Raw genomic sequence first — 20,069 nt, forward strand, 5'->3', positions numbered from 1 at the left:
ACAACAGCAGAAATCAATGACGAACGTTTGTCAAAGTACAAAACACAGATATATTTTTTTTTACCTTAAATATTTGTCAAAATGTGAAGAGTAAAGAATGTAAAGAGTTTCAATAGCATCACACTTTGTTAAATTTAATGCAATTTACCCTATCCAATTATCTGACAGATTATTGTTACAAATGTCCTTACAGACAAAAGCCTCACAAATTAATTTAAATAGAAATACTTAGCAACTCAACTTCATTTCTACCGCACTTTTAAACAACTGCTGCCGGCACAAAGTGCTGTACAAAGTCATAAATACATAAAGTGCAAGATAAAATGTAATAAGAACAAGGAAAACAATAAAAGACATTTAATAAAACAGTAAAAACCAGGGGCAGAGTCTCAGGCCGAGCTAAAAGCCAGTGAATAAAAATGGGGCTGCAACAGAAGAAGCTCTGTCCCCTCTGAGCTTACGCTTGGACCTCGGCACCTCCAGGAGCAGCTGATCAGCTGACCTGAGGCACCAAGCAGGTGTGTGGAGCAGCTCAGAGAGGTAAGGTGGGGCGAGACCAATAAGGAATTAAAAAACAAATAAAAGAATCTCAAAATGAGCTCTGAAGTGCACAGGCAGCCAGTGAAGGGAGGCCAGGATGGGAGTGATGTGCTCCCTCTTATGAACTCCAGTTAGTAGCCGGCCTGCAGCATATTGGACCAACTGGAGACGTGTGAGGGACGACTGGCTGACTCCAACATAAAGTGCATTGCAGTAATCTGGCCGAGACGTAATAAAGGCAGGGAGTACTGTCAAAGTGCTCACGTGCATGAATAGGCTCCACTATCACCAACTTCCTAAGGTGGAGGAAGTTGGACCATTGTGAATGGAGTTTAAAATCACTGTCCGTTTTTAAACAGATTTAAAAGCCAAGGGGTCCAAGTCTAGCCTCGTAAACCAGCCCTGCCCATTCCACAGCCATATTTGGATTTTGGAGCCTCCCCAGCTCCAAAATCCCAATGTGGATTTGGAATGGGTGGGGCTGGTTTACAAGGCTAGTCCAAGTCGGCAGGAGGAGGTTCACAGGAGTCACTGGGACCAAACACAGTCACCTCTGTCTTTTTATCATTAAAGGTGCATTAAGGAGTTTTACAACCTTAAAAATACTTATTTTCCACCATAAATATGTTACACATTTTTAATGATGTGTACAATGTGCCCTGACATATCCATTACAAGTACCTCTAACAGCGCTAAATTGTCACTTGAAAGTTGCAGTGCCGGTCCGGCACCAGAATTTTTTTGGGGAGAATTTGAAAGGAATGATGTAATGCTCGCTCCGGCTGGTTAGGTTTCGTTATGTCCGCCATTACTCCGCCAGATGCTTAGTGAGCAACAACTGAGCAGGATCTTCCAGAAAGTAAGAAAAGACTGGCTTCTAGCACTGCCACAGCTCCACACAGACTCCACCAGGTAAAAGAAACTTAAATTTTACTTGAGCGCTTCTAAACGAGCGAAGACGGAGTCCCCCTCTTCCGTGCACGCGAGCCGCAGGGACGTGTTTTTCACTAAGCTGCATTACGCCCAAGGCCTGCAGGGGGCGCTGTTTTGCATAAAACGTGCAAACTCCTTAAGGCACCTTTAAACTTTCAAAAGTTTAGAGCCATCCAGGCTTTAATGTCCTCAAAGCATCGTAATAGAGGCGTTAACGAGAAGGCTTCCTCCTTCTCTAAAGGGACATACGTAGATCTGCTGTCATCCGCATGACAGTGAAGTACTATGCATCGCAAGGAAAAAAGAAATTCACGTTGAAGAACACATTTCACATAAAAATCAACAAACCACATGGACATGAACTTTATACACCCCTGAATAAGAAAGAATTCTGACACTTGAACCTTAACCTGTGCCTGTAATGACTCAACACATTCTGATGGAGACTTAACGAATCAGTTCCCTTCTTGAAACACAAAACCACCCAACCATCCTAGTTTAAATAGTTTTTGCTAATAATAAGTAAGTATGGTTTCATTTTAAGTTCTGCTTTTGTAAAGTGATTAAAGCAACTTGTCCATTACAGTTCTTATTAGTCATGCTGTTTGCTTGAGGTGCTGAGCAGTGTTGCAAAGTGGAGTACAACAAAACATTTAGGGGAGTGTTCGCCATTTAAACAAATGACCTTTTTCTGCTCTCCTGATTCATCAGCACAGCATTCGATTGCAGCTTTTCCAGGTAAGAAAAGAGCAAAACTACAATCCTTACTTTCTACTGATGCCAAACAACTCACATGGGACTGAACGAAAACCCTGCAGAACATACTCAATAAAATTAATCCAAATCAATGATCATACCTGCAATGCTTGCTTTATACAACTTTGTGATTAATACAAGTAAAAGTTTTCTGTTTTAAAATAGTTTGTGTGATGTTGAACTTGAACTAAAATTTTGCACTAAGTGCTTTGACCATTTTTTTCGCTTGATTTCTAATTACCGATTAAAAAAACCATAAAAAACATTCCATAATGAATGTTCCCTTTGGAAAAGTGTTTCACAAAGTCACCAAGATATTTGTGGTTCTTGTTGCGTGAACAGCTTAAGTAAATGAGGCTCTATTAATTGAGTAAATGAGGCTCAAAAAGACAGCCACTCTCAATAATTACTTATTTCGCATTGAAAACGTTTTCCCCTGATGTTTCACTTTACAAATATATTGATTTTCACATTTTGCATGCTCTGCAATTAATTAAATCATCATAGACCAATGTCTCCATAGGATACTACTGCATAATAAAACTCCAGACTACAGCTGCAGTAAAAACTTGTGAAGATTCACTCTGTGTGCTGCAAATCTACATCTAGCTCACTTTTAAACCTTAAAGTGTACAAATCAGATCTAAAAGTAAGAATACTACTGATACCAGATCCAATGAAAACAGCAGATTGTTCTGCAGAGGGAAAGCAGGAGTCACTAAGTTCAGCTCGAGTGTAATAAAGGGTGTGACTAAACACACCTGCAAGGTTCAGAGAGACCTGCCTGTTCAGACTAATCTTCCAAAGGTCAAATGTAAAGTGATTGATAACTTCTGTGTAAAGAATAACATCGACTGAATGCATTTTTCAATTCCATAACTTTAAAAAAAAAAAACAAAAACACAATCAGTACTTCCTAATAAAAAAAAAAAAATAATAATAATAATGCCCAAATATTTTTTGCATATTTGTGTTGTGTTATTGCTTATTTGACAGCATAAAATTTTTAAGAAATCAAAACAAGAACTTATTTAGTCAAGTCGTTAAGGGAAAACGGACATGTGCATGACAGAACAAGACGACTGTAAGCCAAAAACAATGAAATCATTCCAGCAGTGAATACTTGGGGAGGGAGAGTGACGGTATCTGGCTCTTTCACTGCCTCTAGGCCTCACAGCAAGCATCAAGAGGGACCTTAATCAAGTTCATCAAACTGTTCTACGGAGGGATGTGTCATGCAGATGGTTTCCCAGAAGGCGTGCAGGAACACGTAGCATGACGATGACCCCAAACCTTCAAAATAAAAGGCACTGAACAACATCTTCAGAGAAAGTAAACTGATATTTTGGGTATGAACCCAAAAAGGACACAGTGGAATTAACTCACGGGGCAAATATACACTGGATTTTCATGATGATATAGTTTATATTAGGAATGAAACAAGTGACGGTTCAGTTTTTCTCCTGAAAGTTCTTGACAATCTGGCCTCCTGCTGCTTGAAGAGTTTGTGGTTATTGTTGCCAAAAGGAGCTTTCATGAGTTGAAATCCTCAGCTTCACTTACATTCCTGCAAAGTATATTCATAAAGTCCAAAATGAAAAGAAAAACAAAAGACTGTGAGTGTGACCTGAGCTGAAGAGCACTGTGTGTCTATTCTGCTGATTTAAATGAGGATCTGAAACCTTTTCGGATGATTAAATTATGCAGGGAACCATATGCACCAAGAAAACATTTACTTTTTCTTGGAAACACTTGAATTATGTAATCATTAATGGACCAACATATGCATATCGAAAATTCAATTCCACATTAATCTCATGACTGCATGACTTTTAAATGACTGCAGGATGTCTGTTGAGCAAAGATACGCTTAACAGAGGAATATGGACTGACAGTAGCTACGACAACCCTCAATTACTATTATTATTATTGTGTAGTTTATGGGGTCAGTGGCTTTTCTGTGTAGTTTGCATGCATGGATTTTTTCTCCTCGCCCAGCTCCCCAAAAAGTTGCATTTAGGATGAATTGAGAGTGAAATGCAAGAGTATGGATGTGTGTCACTGTCTGTGCTTCCACTGTGACAAATTGGTGACCTGAAAACAGTCGCCCATAGTCAGGCACTGAGAAAAGATTCAGCAGAGGATGGACGTTTGTAAATTCAAAAACAAACAATCACTGAATTACGGTAATTACATTTTGTATAAGAATGCTGGATGATGAGCTGGATGATGGAGAGGAGCAGCCTCTTCTGGGTGGTTGAGCTCATCTAACTCAGATAAGATGTATGATCTTTGTATACATAAATAGAATAATATGTAAACATATACATATAATATGCAAATATTACAATGCAATATACAGGAGGGGAAAAAGAGAACAAAACATGATGTTTGTTGGTTGTGATGAAGCACGGCATGTTGACTTAAATGTCACGATGAGCAGTGTGCTGACTGACTCTTTGGCATTTAACTGGCCTGACAGTGAGGAGGCTAAACCAGCGCCTTCAGAAAAGCAGACACAAATCTCCTGCAGTAGTTTATGTCTGTTTGCATGCTGTTTTCCTGCTCTCCAGAACAGAAAAATAAACTCCTTGCTGAACATATTGAAGACAAATGTGAAAGCTTGATGGGAAAGTCAATGAATGAGTAAAGTAAACGTATGTTGATATTGGTACTGAGGTGTTCACACATCAAACAGCACTGTCACCGATGTTCAAGCGTATTTACAAAAGCAGAACTGCACTGTAGTTGCCCCGTGTGGTGTGAGACAACAAGGAGACGAGGATAATTGAGGTCACGAGCTGAGAAAAATGCTGACGACAAAACAACCTGCACACACACACACGCACACACACACACACACACACCACACACACAGTTTTCTATACTTCCTGATTTCATTCTGACCACACAGTGACATTACAATATGGTCGATATCGAGATTCTCTTTTTTTGCTGATAAAACACATCATTTGAGTTCAAACACTGTAATGACTGAGTGTCAGGAAGTGATATATAAGCAAAACTTTTTGTGTTTCAATAAAATTACTTAGATTTTCATGAAACACTATTCAATTATTGAATATATGCACAGATTTCCAACATAAATGCAGAGAAGTGACTTCAAATAACTTGACTTGATCATCTGAACATGTAAAGGTGACTGGGCTACACTTGTGTCGCGTTTTTCACCATTTTTCACACTTCTAGTTACATTCAGCATAAAAAAATACACAGAAATTCTCCATTAGAAGTTCAGTTTGGGATTCAGTGCCGTGCTTACGGATGGTCCGGCATATGGACGGGGATTGAGGGAATTGAACTACCAGTCTTGGGATTGGAAGGTGACCCGTTCTGCCCACTGAGCCAAAACCACCTGAAGCCAAAGTGCAGCATCTGCGCTGCAGTGGAGCTTTAAAATTTCCACAAGTCATTAAGAAATTTTCATTTCTCTGAAGCATAATTAACTTTATTGACAAACTGAGAGAAAGTTAATGCAACACCTTGGTCACTTTTTTAATTATGAGAAATTGTGACTTTGTGTTGGGTGAAGATATTACTAACTGTTGACATACGGTCAACAAACCTTGAATTAATAATAAGTATCCGGATGCAGGGATCCTTCATACGCTGCATCCTGACAGGCTGATTTCACCCATTTACCAGATGTTTTACTGTTAAATTAGGAATCGTTTTGTCGTCAGTGCACGGCTGCAGAACACTGCAACCAGGACGCATTCCTGTTTATTCACGGACATCCATTCTCTGAGCTGCTGAAAGACCAGCTTTGTCAGCTGTTGGAAAACATTTGCTCATGGGTTGACATGAACCCTGCTCATACTGTACCACATGGTTATTTTATTATCTAAGCAGGCCTCACACTCACCTGGTGGCCAAAATGCACACTCACCAGATTACATATGCAATGGCGAGCAAATGCAAAAATGACCAAAATATTAAACTACACCATATATGAAGGAGAACATTAAGCTATTATGTTATATTCAACTCACTTCAGGCAAAAACCTAAAAGGCTCTGACCTAATGACCATTGTTTGGTCCCAGTTGTGTGAAACATAGAGACACTGTTGCACAAGAGTGTTAGACCTATAATGCTGTGTTTGCATTTTCACATTGGTTGTTGAGTGAGTGGAAGGAGAAGGAAAGCTTCTTTTCTGTAATTCAGCCCCTCAGACCAGTCAGAGAAGACAGCAGCTGTCCAGTGAGATGGATGTATGTTTACCACACGGGCTGAAAATCCGCTGACAGGGCATTGTGCGCTGTTACCTGAGAGTGGGGCAACAGAGAAGCATGTAGCGCAGACACGCAGAACACCATACCTGTCATGCGATTTGAGCTAAACCCTCCTTTTTATTTTTTTATCGAATGTTTTTCCACTGCAGACCACAACCGTGAAAACACAGCACTGTACCACTATACGAAAGTAACCAGCAGAACTGTTTATCTGTGTTATACTGCTTAATTATTATAGATATGTTCATGTTTTTATCATGGCTGTCTTCAAATATGCTCATAAAAAACTAGATTTGGTTGCTGGACCTGGTCCTGGAGTTGTGCAGCATAGGTGGTTTTCTGTGTCTTGTCCATGTGTGCGGTCACTCCTGGTATAAGAATGACATTTTAACACTGCGCACTCCTGCCTGAATGTTTCCTGAGTAGAAGGTGGGGGGGGGTGCACAAAGGTGCGACCACAGATCAAACCCACCGCCCATACAAATGAGCCTCGGCTGAATGAGAAAGATTACAGCAATCACTTGGGCACACAGCAGATAGAGCTGACAAGAGTGTTTGTGAGCTTTCTGGACACGACGCATTCAGGTGTGAAAGGCAAACAGGGCCGAGCGACAAAAACCCAACAGAAGTGTTGTGCGAAAGACAGAGTCACCCCGATAAACAGCGACGAAAACTCAACATCAAGTCTTTCATGTTGGCTTGTTTTAAGAAGGTTTCTCTGAGTGTGGGATGAAATTACCGTCCAACACAGACTGCTATGATAAATGAACTCCACTGCCAAATTATGGTAACACAATCCAATGTTTTTGCTTTTTGAAATCACATTTGGATAAAAAAAAAAAAAATGTTTTCAATAGGATCTAATTTGCTGATAGGATCCATGAAGAGGAATCTTGCCGCGCCGAAATATTCTTATCCAAATATCAAACAGAACCCAGGCTTAATCTTACATCTATTTTCTCCGTACTTGCATCATCTCAAATTTGATATGGCAAGAATTTACACAGATGATTCTCGTTACTGAGGGAATATTACCCAGAAAAGCACTGCAGGGGCCGGTATTGATTGCCGTCATTCACTTTTTATTTTTCATCAACAGAATTAACCCATTGATAGAATTTAATTTGTATCATTGGAACATTTAAAAATATAAAATGAGCTCAGTGTAATCCATTAATTTTTTTTTTTGTTATTAGCACAGAACTGGCGACTTGTCAGACTCATGCAGCCTCTCTTCTGTGAACCAAACGACTCTATTCCCAAAAATCAATATGTAATTGTTTCCACAGAAGATAGTAGGAGGAGGAAGGTCATTATAACCACTTTAGAACAAACGTCAATTGTTCATACAGTACTTAAAATATCAAAACATGATGATTGAATCTATTTCAAAAACACAAAGCTGGCTCTTTTCATTAAATTAATAGCTATAACAAAGACATGTGTGTGTGTTGGAGGTGTTGAGTCACACAATGGTCAGTGAGTAGTGAGGATGATACATTTGTGGACCTCTCCATGGTGAAAGCTCTCCACTCGAGCAGACAATAATCATTTATTGTGCAACGTGTTCTGAACCACTTAGCCTATTACCTTACATGTATTTTCAAACCTGCGTTGCATCACGTTGATGCTTGCTGAATGTGTGAGAATGGATCAAACTCACCAGGTCTGTCTTGGGCATGTCCTGGTAGTCGGACGAATAGTACGTTGCCGTTTTCCCAAAGCCGTTGTCAGCCGTGGTTTTTGGTGGCTGAGCGTGCTGCCGGTACGTAGCGCTCTTCGGGGTCCAGCAGAAGAGGTTGATGGACTCACGGACGCATCGCTCAATGTCAATTTCTGTCAAGTAAAGCAAGAGATGGACTCAGATCGTGCTGAAAAGGCATCAAGAGCACCGTCAACGTCCCTGCTGTCTTTGAGAATTTCACAACATTCAATAATCCTAACCAGGGTAGTGAGTCACTAGATTGAAATCTGGTTAAAAAAAAAAGTGATCAGGATTATCAAACTTCATCCATTTCATTCAACATTCATATACTTGATGTTAAAATAATAAACTTGTAACTGAGAATGCTTTCCAATCATACAAATTGCTGTATGAAAGTGGTTCCTTTCAAAGAGCTATTTCATATTATGTAAATGCAATGTGGGAGGTGTATCTGCAGAAGTGTGAGGCTTGACCTTGACATTTTCCTGCCGTTAATAGCTTTAAATAGTCATCCCCCAGGAAAGTGGCTCTTTCAGATGCTCAATCCTTCAGCTGCTGTTCTCATTCTAGCGTCTGGACCTTGTCAAGTTTTCAGTGCAAAGCTACATTTCTGCTCTTCCCTTGAATGCTTCTGCCGCGGTAGCCATCCTTCTCCTGCCTCTTGTGTTGAGGATTAGAGAGCGGGGACTCACTGGATTAACCGAGGATTTGGGTCAAATTAGGAATTCTTTCCTTCACGAGTGTTCACACTGACAGTCTCTCGCTTTCATTCCAGTCTTTCACGGCTAATAAGGAAGTCTGGGTAATGAGCGCTCCTTGGCATGACCTGCACCTGGCCAGGGCTTAAGTGAAATTAAACCAGAGATGTATCCTTCGGCTTCGATTCCACAACAGTGTCAAGGTTAAGGGGCTCTCGGCTCTCACGGGCCGGGACCTTACAAACCAAGTTACAAGGTCCATTCCAGCGAAAAACACACTGGTGGGCTCCGATTCCTCGCCGGCTGGCTTGCAAGCAGTTCAGGGAAACACATTTTCCCTCCCTAGAGCCATGAATGCTGCATGCAATCACTCCCCCTGCTAAAAGAGGCAGAAACCAGGAAGAGGAGATTGATGGCGGCTTTAACAAGCTCGGGGCTCAGCTGGGCATTCCAATACAGCCAATTCCGCTCCGCAGCAATTTTTCTCTTTTGTGTCAGACGAAATTACATTTTAGTAATTATGTATAGGTACTGATTGTGGGCTGTGACTTGTTACCACAAATAGCAGAATGGCATGATTAGTCAAGAGCAACTCCAGGGCTTTGTGGAATTAGATATCGGTTCAGTGAGAGATAGACGTGGCATTAATGAAGACGAGACTCTAAGTGAATTAAAATAAATACAGAACCTCTATTGCAGGGCGGCGTTCCCACCCTCCATGTTTTACCAAAGACACAACAAAATTAGGACGATTTCTCTCAGACGCTAACGTCAAATAATGGATCTTGTAGCAATTAGTTTAGCTATTTTGATTACATTAGCTATTTAACTGTAATCCATGATGACAGTAGTATTACCAGCCACACTGGCTGGCACATGAGCTGTGAGTGTTTGTCCATCCATTCATCTTCTACTCTACCTGGGTTTTATAAGCCTCTCGATCACGTATATGGCCTTTGATGATTTCCGTCAACACCATTTCCCAACCTCTGTACTACATGAACCTCAGACAGTCAGGCCGCTTTAGAGACAATAAACTATAAGACTGAAGACTAAAGGTCTCCCACACAAGGATTTCAGGTGTGTCTGAGACCGCTCCGTGTGTTTTCACACTTTGGATTATGAGTGGGAGCCACAACTTTTTTCAGGTGAATCACAGAACCTATTTATGTTTGCTCAAAATAATTAAAAGCAACAAGTACTTGACTAAAGCCGCATTGTAACAGAATTTCTCACTCAGCTGACAGGTATATCAGCGTGAACCATTAAATTCGCCCATCGGGCGCACCGCTTCCGCAGCTGGAGGCGGCAAAACAATTTCAGCTCCTCTTCATATTTGAAGGAACACCCGTGAGCCGCCAGTCTATACTGGCACACAACACTCTGAAATAACACAAAACACCACCCTCTTATACATACAGTACACATGTAATCTGTCTCACTAAAACTCTTGCATTTCAAAATCAATATCCCACTATCCCTCCTCTCCTCCTGCTGCTGCTGTTTTCAAGGTGTCTCTGTGTGCTTTGTTGCCAGAGGCGGTTTCAGCAACTCGCGCCTGTTTTTCCTCAGAGTTAAACGTCTATAACTAGAGCTCATCAGTTCTGTGCCTATCTCGGCTCATTGAAGCAGATGCTAATGTCCCGTGAAGGAAAATGCCGCTGCATCATCAGTAAACACATGGTTCCTGTCAGCCGGAGAGCCTCTCTGGTCCATTGTGAATCAATGAAGTCTCCAAACAGGAGAGAGCCGTATAGATTACTCCGGGCTACCAGACTAAGCAAATGGGAATCAACAAAAAGAGATTAATTGCCAACAAATGGCAAGCTGAGATGTATTGCTGACTCGGAGGCAAAATGTTGCGGCATGGATTACCTGTTTCGCGTTTTGCTTTTTTATCAAACTCTGAAATAATGAGAGCCATTTCAATCACAGAAGCTGGCGTCACTGCAGAAACAGTCAGCGATGCTTTCATCTACTCTGACTTTACTGAAGAGCCGTGCAGACGTTTACCTGAGGATTTATATGTCTTTGTACAGTTATGTTTATAATTCAGCTGAACACTGAGGGAACCAAACATATGTAGCGTTTTCTTTGAATCTGGATCTTTGGTCTAAATGTTATTGGCAACTATGGACTTCACCGTACTCTGTGCAATGGGCCTGTCACTGAGCATTATCATCAAGAGGCCCACTTATTACCTGGATGGAGAGAAAGACAGGCGTGTGTCTGAATCCTGTAGCGAGCGCTGTCCTGCCACATTATCTTGACCTCCTTTTGGCAATTCCAGACAAGAAAAGAAGGAGGGTCTTTCTTACTTTTTTTTAACAAACCAATGTCAAGTCTGCTTATGTAACTTCCTGAAGTTCACATGTCGGCCTGAACCTTATACTGAGTCAGAGGCGCGATGTGGCCTCTTTAATTTTTAATCCCTAGAACAGTCATATTCATAGGGGTTCTGTTATAGGCTCCGTTATATATATACACACACACACATACAGTATATATATATAAATATATATATATATATTTTTTTTTTGCACTCCATACAAAGCAAAACAGATCCTACATTTCTTCGATCCCATTGTCTAGTGAGCAACAGGGAATTTCTATTTTTTTTTTTTGCCGGCATGCATGTCACTCCTGTAGTTATAATCATGTGGCGCTTGTGGTGTTGGATCTGAAACAAATGAATGTGAGCTTCAGCTGTAAGAGGACATCAATTCTACACGCCTGACGGCAGAAAGGAGCAGGTGTGGGCCACAAATCACAGAATATCTGTGTGTGTGTGTGTGTGTGTGTGTGTGTGTGTGTGTGTGTGTGTGTGTATGGTGAGGCAGAGCAGACAGTGATCTTCAAACCTATTCTCTTAACAAAAGCTGACAGACATCTTTACATAAAATGAGTAATTCATTCCTATCATAAAGCAAAACTTGTCTTTGTTCTCAGGTTTTATAATAATAATATAATAATAATAATACATTTATCCATGAGCTGCTTTCAATCTAAGTGCTGTACATGAGGATAAAAACACACACTAAAAACATCAGCAATCAATAAACATAAAACCACGCTAAAACAATAGAAAAACATCAGTAAAACAAACAATTTAAGATCATAATCATATGATTATGATAAATGATATGCATTGCACAAATGTGGTTATGAAAATACACAGTATTTGTCATTAAAAGTCGGGATACATTTTCTATCACTAAAAATGTTTTACTTGCAATGGTTTCCCTTTTCCCATCAAAACACAGTAAAACAGTACTTTTGGTGATACCTTCTTTGTTGTGCCAATTGTTCATACATACAGCATTTGCTAGTGGAAAAAAAATAATTCACTTACGCATTCTAATTCCTCCGTTGTAAATGCTTGCGCATAGTTTGACCCGAATCCCATTATCAACAAAGTGACAAAATAACAAAGAGCTCGCTAATAAACTGAAGCCCCCTGAAGTCAACTTTACATCTCCTGCCATGTTCCAGGACGGATTACAGCTGATGCTGGTAGAAGTGGTCTTCTGAAGTGGTTGGTGGTGGAACTTGCAGTCAGTGTTTATCAAAAGTTCAGTAAAACTTAAACTGTGTGTGGATCCGAACATGGCAAGGAGCTTAAGTAAACAAGCTGTGTTTGAGGTAATTCTATAGCTTGGGATTCGGTCCTAATATAGTTTAAAGCGTGCCAGACGCCACACTGTAACTGCTCAGGTATACACAGGCTGCGATAATGAGACTGGCAGTGATATACAGACCCGAGCTGAAGCAGTCAGTCAGAAGCAGCCTTGCCAAAGGAGCTGACTGCAGCTTCAGGCCGGCATATTTTACCTTTATAAGGAGAACTGGCCCTCCTCCGGCTTCGACTTCAATCACACGGATCTGCTGGACTTGAAAAGTGAAACACATGGCCAAACTAAAATTGGGCAGAAAGTTTACAGAGTGCTTCAGTGTCCCTTCTGGACAAACCATCCTCGTTTCTATTGGTTTTAAAATCCCAATGTCATTCTGCCTTTCAGCAAGAACAAAAGGGGAAGTCTCATTCAGAAATGGATCTTTTTGAAGAAATTGTTTGAGCTATCCTCATGCAAGAAACGCTTTGTGAAAAAGAACATTATGAATGCCGCTCTCACACCAAAACTTTGCTGTAGCAATCACTGAGTGCAAATAAAAAAAAAAGAGTTCATATTAGGTGACTCTGTGCCGCCAATGTGTGGCAAATACAGATAAAAAAAACACAATAGAGATGCATTATGTTGCTGCCTGATAAACTGAAATCTAAAAAAATGGAGTCAGTCTTTTGTGCTGGTCAGCGTTGTTTCAAGTCCTACATTTCTTTAGAAATAGGTCAGAGTGAAATGATTTTGTAAGACAATTGTCTTTGGAGAAAAATCACCCAAGTACATGAGAAACAACAACCAAAACAAAGGTGTAGATGTTGAAAGTGAACCCTTGACAGATTTTTTGGAACCATTTCTGAGTCATTTCTGAAAACTGCCTTATGTCTTCAGATGTCTCTTTTATCTGTCAAACATCTTCTTCACCTCGTTTCTGTTTAGGTTCAGGCACTATTTTCTCAAGATGCATTTAAGCTTTTTCTTTTTTATAAGTTTGCGGTGTTTCAGCAGGGGCAAATTTCAGTTCCAGCCAAAACTGTATGATTGGATCGAGATCAAGAGTCACTGCTGGACAATAGTCTAGCTTTTCTTTTACAAATCCTTCTGTGTGCAGTTGGATCTGGACTTTCAGTTACAATGATGCTTTTCTGCATTAATATTCAGTTTTAAGTCTTGAGTTCATGCTGCCTTTAAGCACATGACATGCTGTTCTAAACAAACTGCACTTTTCAGCTGTATTTTTAATCAACTGTTAATTAGCTACCATGACGAGATCCTGAGCAGCAGACCATATCTATGTTGTCCTCTGAATCTGTCCTGTCTTCTGTCCTCGTGTATTCAGATGTCCTTTCCTGTTGCTGCCTTACGGATGTACCAAAGGGTATTAATAATCTCACCTTGACCCCGATCATAAATAATCCGATTAAGATGGGCTATTGGAAACACTTATGTCTGATAAGATTGGTCTGCTGTGATCAATATTTTAATTGGATCAGAGTACGGGCTGTAACTCTGTTTATGATCAGATCAGAGTCCATGTAAACAACTCATCAGATCGTTTACTGGAAGGGCTTCGGCTGCATGTCTGTTAAACAACATCACCATACAATCTTTTTTTTTTTTAAACTTAAATTAATAAAACACAACTAGTTTAGTCGAGAGATTCTTTAAGAACTTAAAGACTTGAATTTTTTTTGATCTGAGCAAGTAATTCATTTCTTTGTTTTCCTTTCATTTATTTTCCTCTGGTCACTGTCAAAAGTAATGAAAAAAGGAACTCAACAGAGATCATTTGAGGATGTCACAAATGACTAATACCACAGAGCAAAACACTGAGTGGATCAAATGATATTCTGGTGTTTATAAACCTGCATGTTAATCTGACCGCTTTATGCTAAATGGCACAATCCGATCTGTGAACTAAGAAATTTTTCAACTAGATGTAAATTTAAATCTATTAAGCAGTGCATCTTAACAAATGCAGACATCCGGTTTCATTAGCAAAACAAGGACTTCTTCACCAAAGAAAACAAAACTACGTCTCAATCCAAAGTAAATCTTGACAGGGAAAAGGCAAAGAGAAACACACAGGTGAGGAAAACGAGCAAACTGGACAAGGCAGGCAGGAAGGGGCAGGACTGGAGTCGACTGATGAACCTGACAAAGCACAAACCTGAGGGAGACACCGTCACACAACCACAACAACGAGACACGGCGGACAATGATCAAGAGTAATCATGAGAAGAGCAGGAGCACAGACGAGGACATGAAAGCAGAACAGAAAGACACTGAACACAGAAGGAGTTTAACACCAGACAACAGGAAACATGAAAACAGGGCAAGGTCCAATCCCTGCCAGGCACAGCCAGCGTGATCTAACTTCCACCCTCTTTTAAAGTATTGAGGCTGCAGTTTCACTGTAATTCACATAATCAGAATCATTTGTTCAATTGAAAGCTTGAAAGTATCAGCTTTTCTGAGGATTTCAGATTGCCCTCATTCGGTTCTAGTTTTCATACTGTTGAGAAAATTTCCCTATTTTTTTCCATAATAAAACCAGTTACTGTAAAAACCACAAACAGCGCAGGAGTTCCTTATTTATATGCTTGAGGAACCGCATGAGTACCAGTCAAAAGCTGCTGAACTGTGAGTTACTGACTGTGCTGAAGTTAAGTTTACATGGAAAAACAGATTCGTCTCATAATCAGGTGTAATCTATGGTCTGGGAAGTGGAATAATTTGATCCGTCTATAACTCAAAATGAACAAACTCTCTTTTAAGCGTCATCCCAATTCCTCATTGCGGAGCTGTGATTCTCAATGTCTTTCGTTGCTTGTAATGATTGCACATGCGGGGAAATGGAGACAACATAATACTGAATGAAATATTTTTCATGGATTGTAAAATCTATTGCGTTTTCACTCCGAATCCCATTTCCTACCATTACACCATCATCTCCTGTTAGCGCAGCATTTCACAAAATGCCTGTATTTTGGCATTAGCAAAGCAGGTAGACGCCTCAGGCAGACTGCTCACCTTACATTTATATGTTAAACCATGACTTCCCTTATTTTTCTTAATTTATCCCGATTTCTCGCATGGGTAATCCCATATTTGTGCCAGTTATATTTCCTGGTTAATGCTAATTTAATAACACTGTACCACAGACGCTGAGCAGTCCACAAAGACGGAAGACGGACCGAAAGCTTTGAATAAAGATGATGTAAATGTTGAACAGCCGTAGAGGTTGTGAGCCGAACATTCCCAGGGTGCAGAGATTGACTGTTGAACAGATGCAGAGCAGTATGAGGCGCTCCCAGAGCACATCAAGGAAGGAGTATGTCTGTATAGGGGGGCAGAGCTGTCTGCTTCCAGGATATCATTAACTCAGACACATCAGCACACATCAGTACTCCGAGGAAAGAAAACGCTGTCTGCAAGAAATAGCGGGGACTGACACAGACGGACAAGTTTTCAATCTGGCTTAGAAAAGACAGGAAAATGATAAGTCTAAATGGTTCTCAAATGTGCGACGGTCGGGTTTTTAAATGAAGATAAAAAGATGGATAATATTGATCCGTCCGCATTCAGTACGACGGCCTTACCCGGCAGGTCAGAGAAGAGCAGAATGCATTCGTTGAAGCCATTAGCCAGGAGTCGGTCTCTGAGCTGCTGCAGGATGGCCACGCCGATGCAGAAGGGGAACGAGGAGTTACCCAGGAGTAACGTGTCCCACAGGTGGAAGATCTTGTGCAGTGGAAACACATCTGTATTTCCAGGTGCGAAACAAAACAAAACAAAACAAAAAAAAAAACAGAGAACAAAGCAAAGATTTTACTAAATGACTAACAAGACAAGGAAGAGTGCCCGAGGAGACAAATCCTTCAAGCAGTGAAAAATGACTGAATCTGCAACAATAGCATGCGACACGCACACCGTGAGGAACGAGGGATCAGTTTGTATATAATGAGTCAGATTTGCATGTGCATAGCGCTCCTGTTTAACATGGCTCTCCGGCTTCAAATTGGGAAGCTCACTAAGCAAAACAGTACATTGGCAGAGATGCCTGGAGGGATATTTGATGAGGGGGAGGCAGCCGGGAAAATGTTTTTAGGTGGGTGTTGTTGTGGGAAAATGACAGGAAGAACATCAGGGGGCTGAGCAGCATTAGAACAAGAAACCTTCACAGGCTATTTCAAGCCAAATAAAACCACATCCTGGTAATATGTCCCAGTGCGGCAATTACTGCGGTCATACTACTTTCAGCATCCTAAAATTTAAGGTTTCCCTTCTGTTGAGATTTATGCATCCGAATTGGGATTGGCCACCTGTTTATATCATCCTGGGGTTTGTTAAGGTGGATACTAAGCAGTGTGTGTGTGAGTGTGTGTAGAGAGTGACTGTGGTGAGGCTGGCTGACGGGAACAGGAACGAAGAAAAAAAAAAAACACTTGAGGATCTGCAGCACATTAGCAGTCAGCTGAGTGGCCTGGTGCATGTGAGTGACAGACAGTGTGTGTGTGTGTGTGTGTGTGTGTGTGTGAGAATGGAAGATGACCCTCCAACCTTGTCTAGTATTGGATTGGGGACATTAGCAGTCAGAAGGGCACGCCTCCTGAATACGGGACCCATAAACTGCCTCGGGGGAAGGATCAGGGGTAAAAGGGTCACAACTTACACTCTCTGGCCCAGAAGTAGCCTCTATGCAAGTATGTGTGTGTGTGTGTGTGTGTGTCTATGTGCTTAACGGAAAAATGAAATATCCCACTGCAGAGTGCCCGATTCAGACTGAATAATGAATCAGGTACATCCGGAATAATCTGGCTACAGTTAATGTAAATCAAAGATCATGTCGTGACGGTGTTCAGACTAGCCAAGATCTAATGTAATTATATGGTTGCAAAACAAACCATCTGCATGCTGAAGCGGTTTAAAAGAAATGCAGGTTAATTACAATTTAATTTGTAACTATTATCCATGACCCCTATTAATATGCTCATACTTCAGAGACGAACCTGCACCGTGTGGAAAGATAAAAGCGTAATGCTGCCATCAACTGACAGACCGCATGCTGAGGGCGCATCTGAAAAAGCCTTTAATGCACCTTTGATGCAACACAAAAGGTTACAGGACTCAGACGTGATGCCACTAATTGGAATCAACAAATACTTTTAGATCTGCACTTGAAAGCAAGAAATCCAGCAGCTGCTGGAGATCATTTTTATTAAGATTTATCAGATTCTCTGAAATTATGGAGGCGCTCATGACCAAATGATCTCACAGTGTTAAGCTGTTTGTGGCCGAACGTTCCATTTGTCTTTGTTTTTAAAGGGAGAATTGTGTTGTGTCACTGCTTGCAAGTTGTTTTCTTTCATATATTTAGAAATCTTGCGAGAAATGTTGAAATTTCTGAATATCAACATACAAAATTGATCAAACACTGACAGGACTTTAATCATTAGGCGAACACGCTCCAATCAATAAGGAGAGCCTTCAAGCCTAATGACACCAAACGGCTGACTGTCACAGCGATACACATGCTGCAGGATTTAAAAAATAAATAAAACATCAGACTTTCTAAATCTCAGCCCAAAACGAGCCTTGAAACAAAAGAGCAGACAGTCCTCTGCGCAAACAACTTCTCATGGAGAAAATAAAAGTGTTGACTTTTACATAAAGGTTAACGGATCGAAGGGTCTGCGTCACCGAGGCTGATGCTGTGCGCAAAGTCAACTCACAATCAGTTTTTGGTAAACAGTCATAAAGTACATCATTCCCTCCTCAGAGCTCTCCTTAGAGAGGCGGCCGTGCCGATAATTCTCCACGCTGTCTTATAATGTACCTAATCCATAATAATTGACGGCTTTTTATTTTTTACAATCATGAAGTCAAGCGCCTGGAATTGATTTTGTTTTCCACATGCACCCTGTGGATCCTGATATACTGCACATTTCCTCTTTAGCAACACATTCAAAACGTTGAGCTTTAGTCAGATTGAATTTTATGTAAATTTAAATTCAGAGTATCATTGTTGATTTCAAAAAGAATTCCGAGATGGCAAACCGCCTCGAAGGTTATTCTATCGTATTTCACAAAACACTTCAATCACCACTGGATGTCTCGTATTCATCACACTGACAGGCAGAATTAAAGCTGTCACTCCAGACTATCACCACTGATGCGCCACATGCCAGACAGGAAGTATAACGCTCTATCTCACGAATCATGGACGTTTAAATTTTCACGGTAAAATACTGTATTTTGCCTGTTTTTCCTTTTCTCATCGGAGACGAAGTATATAAATGCAGAACACAGTTGTGACAATTCAGCTGATGTGTCGAGGATAAGAAAGTAATCAGACTCTGGCGGACCAGTTCTGCATCAGAACCCTTCAGTAAGTAAATACAAATGCGTGGGTGAAAATCTCCAGTGGAGCACATCAGGCCGACTGAATCTTCTCTTTTCAAGGCTGGAATTAATTAGCAATTGCAATAAAAGGTCACTGCGAGGAGGAGAAAAAAAAACACAAAAAGCTACAGAAATGTCCATACTGGGGCTGATGCCCTTTTCAGTCTCTTTTATTGATACTCTAATTGAAGCAGTTTCAAAATGCCCTTTGAAAGCTTTGAATTACGCTCAGTGGCCTATCCGGTCAACATCGTGAGTCTAAAAAAAGCACAACTTACGTGTAAACATTGTTAGGAACCAGGGAATGGCGTAGAGCTGTGTGGGAGAAAGAGAGGAGGATAAAATAAGATATACTGCGAGCACGTTTATGGGATAATATTGCTTTCAATTCTGTGTAACATTCGGTAAGTCAAAATAAACAGCTTATAGCTCGAGTGAAATGAATGTGCTGCTTCTCTGCAGAAGAGATCTCTGTCTTCAGGAAACGCTGCACACATGGCTGCACTTCTCCCCAGCCTCGGAGAGACAGAAGCAGCAATAAAGAGGAAACTGCTGAGTTTGGTTATTAGTCAACGGGGAGAAAGCTAACAATGAATCTCACTATACCAACCTTGTCATCTCTCTTTCCTTTCTCTCCTACTACGCTCTCTCCCTTCCACACTTCCCTGGGAGCAAATGCATAAAATTGAATTGAAAGCGTGCACACACATGCCTGCATGCACACACACTGACACACACACACACACACACGTTCCTCCATTAACCAACTGTTCTAACACCTGCCAGTTGCTGGCTACCGCCAGCGGAGCGCCGCAATATTCAGCAACAAAGAGTCTGGAGCAGAAAAAAACTGGAGCTTATCTCAGCCAGTTAATTGATAGCTAATTGCGCGGGAGCTGGTGGATGTTCGGCGGCGCTCTCGTGTGCCCGAGAGTGATGAACAGAGGAGAAAGCCTCTGCACTCCCAGTCTCTTCCTCAATCGCGGCGGCTCGGCAGCAGCACTGCGAGTCCAGCCAGATTGGATTAGTGTAGGTGTAAATGGCAGACCCGGGAGAGGAGATGTGGCCAAATTGAAAGTGGCCTGAATTAAACCACTGGCTGCAGGCGATCTGACTCTCTGCCTATAGCATCACTTCAATACCACCATGCTTCCAAGG

At 41.0% G+C, this 20,069-nt stretch overlaps 1 protein-coding gene across 1 annotated transcript in view; it reads right to left on the bottom strand.

Moving 5' to 3' along the window:
• tbck (TBC1 domain containing kinase) overlaps nt 1–20,069 on the bottom strand; it is a 40,948-nt gene that overhangs the window by 11,412 nt on the left and 9,467 nt on the right. The window contains exons 21-23 of the mRNA XM_030094810.1: nt 19,190–19,226; nt 16,109–16,270; nt 8,147–8,319 (exon numbers count right to left, since the gene is read on the bottom strand). Of these exons, the coding sequence (XP_029950670.1) occupies nt 8,147–8,319; nt 16,109–16,270; nt 19,190–19,226 (372 nt within the window). The remainder of the gene's footprint in view (nt 1–8,146; nt 8,320–16,108; nt 16,271–19,189; nt 19,227–20,069) is intronic.

The sequence above is a fragment of the Salarias fasciatus genome, chromosome 6 (assembly GCF_902148845.1).
Source record: "Salarias fasciatus chromosome 6, fSalaFa1.1, whole genome shotgun sequence".
Lineage (NCBI taxonomy): Eukaryota > Metazoa > Chordata > Actinopteri > Blenniiformes > Blenniidae > Salarias > Salarias fasciatus.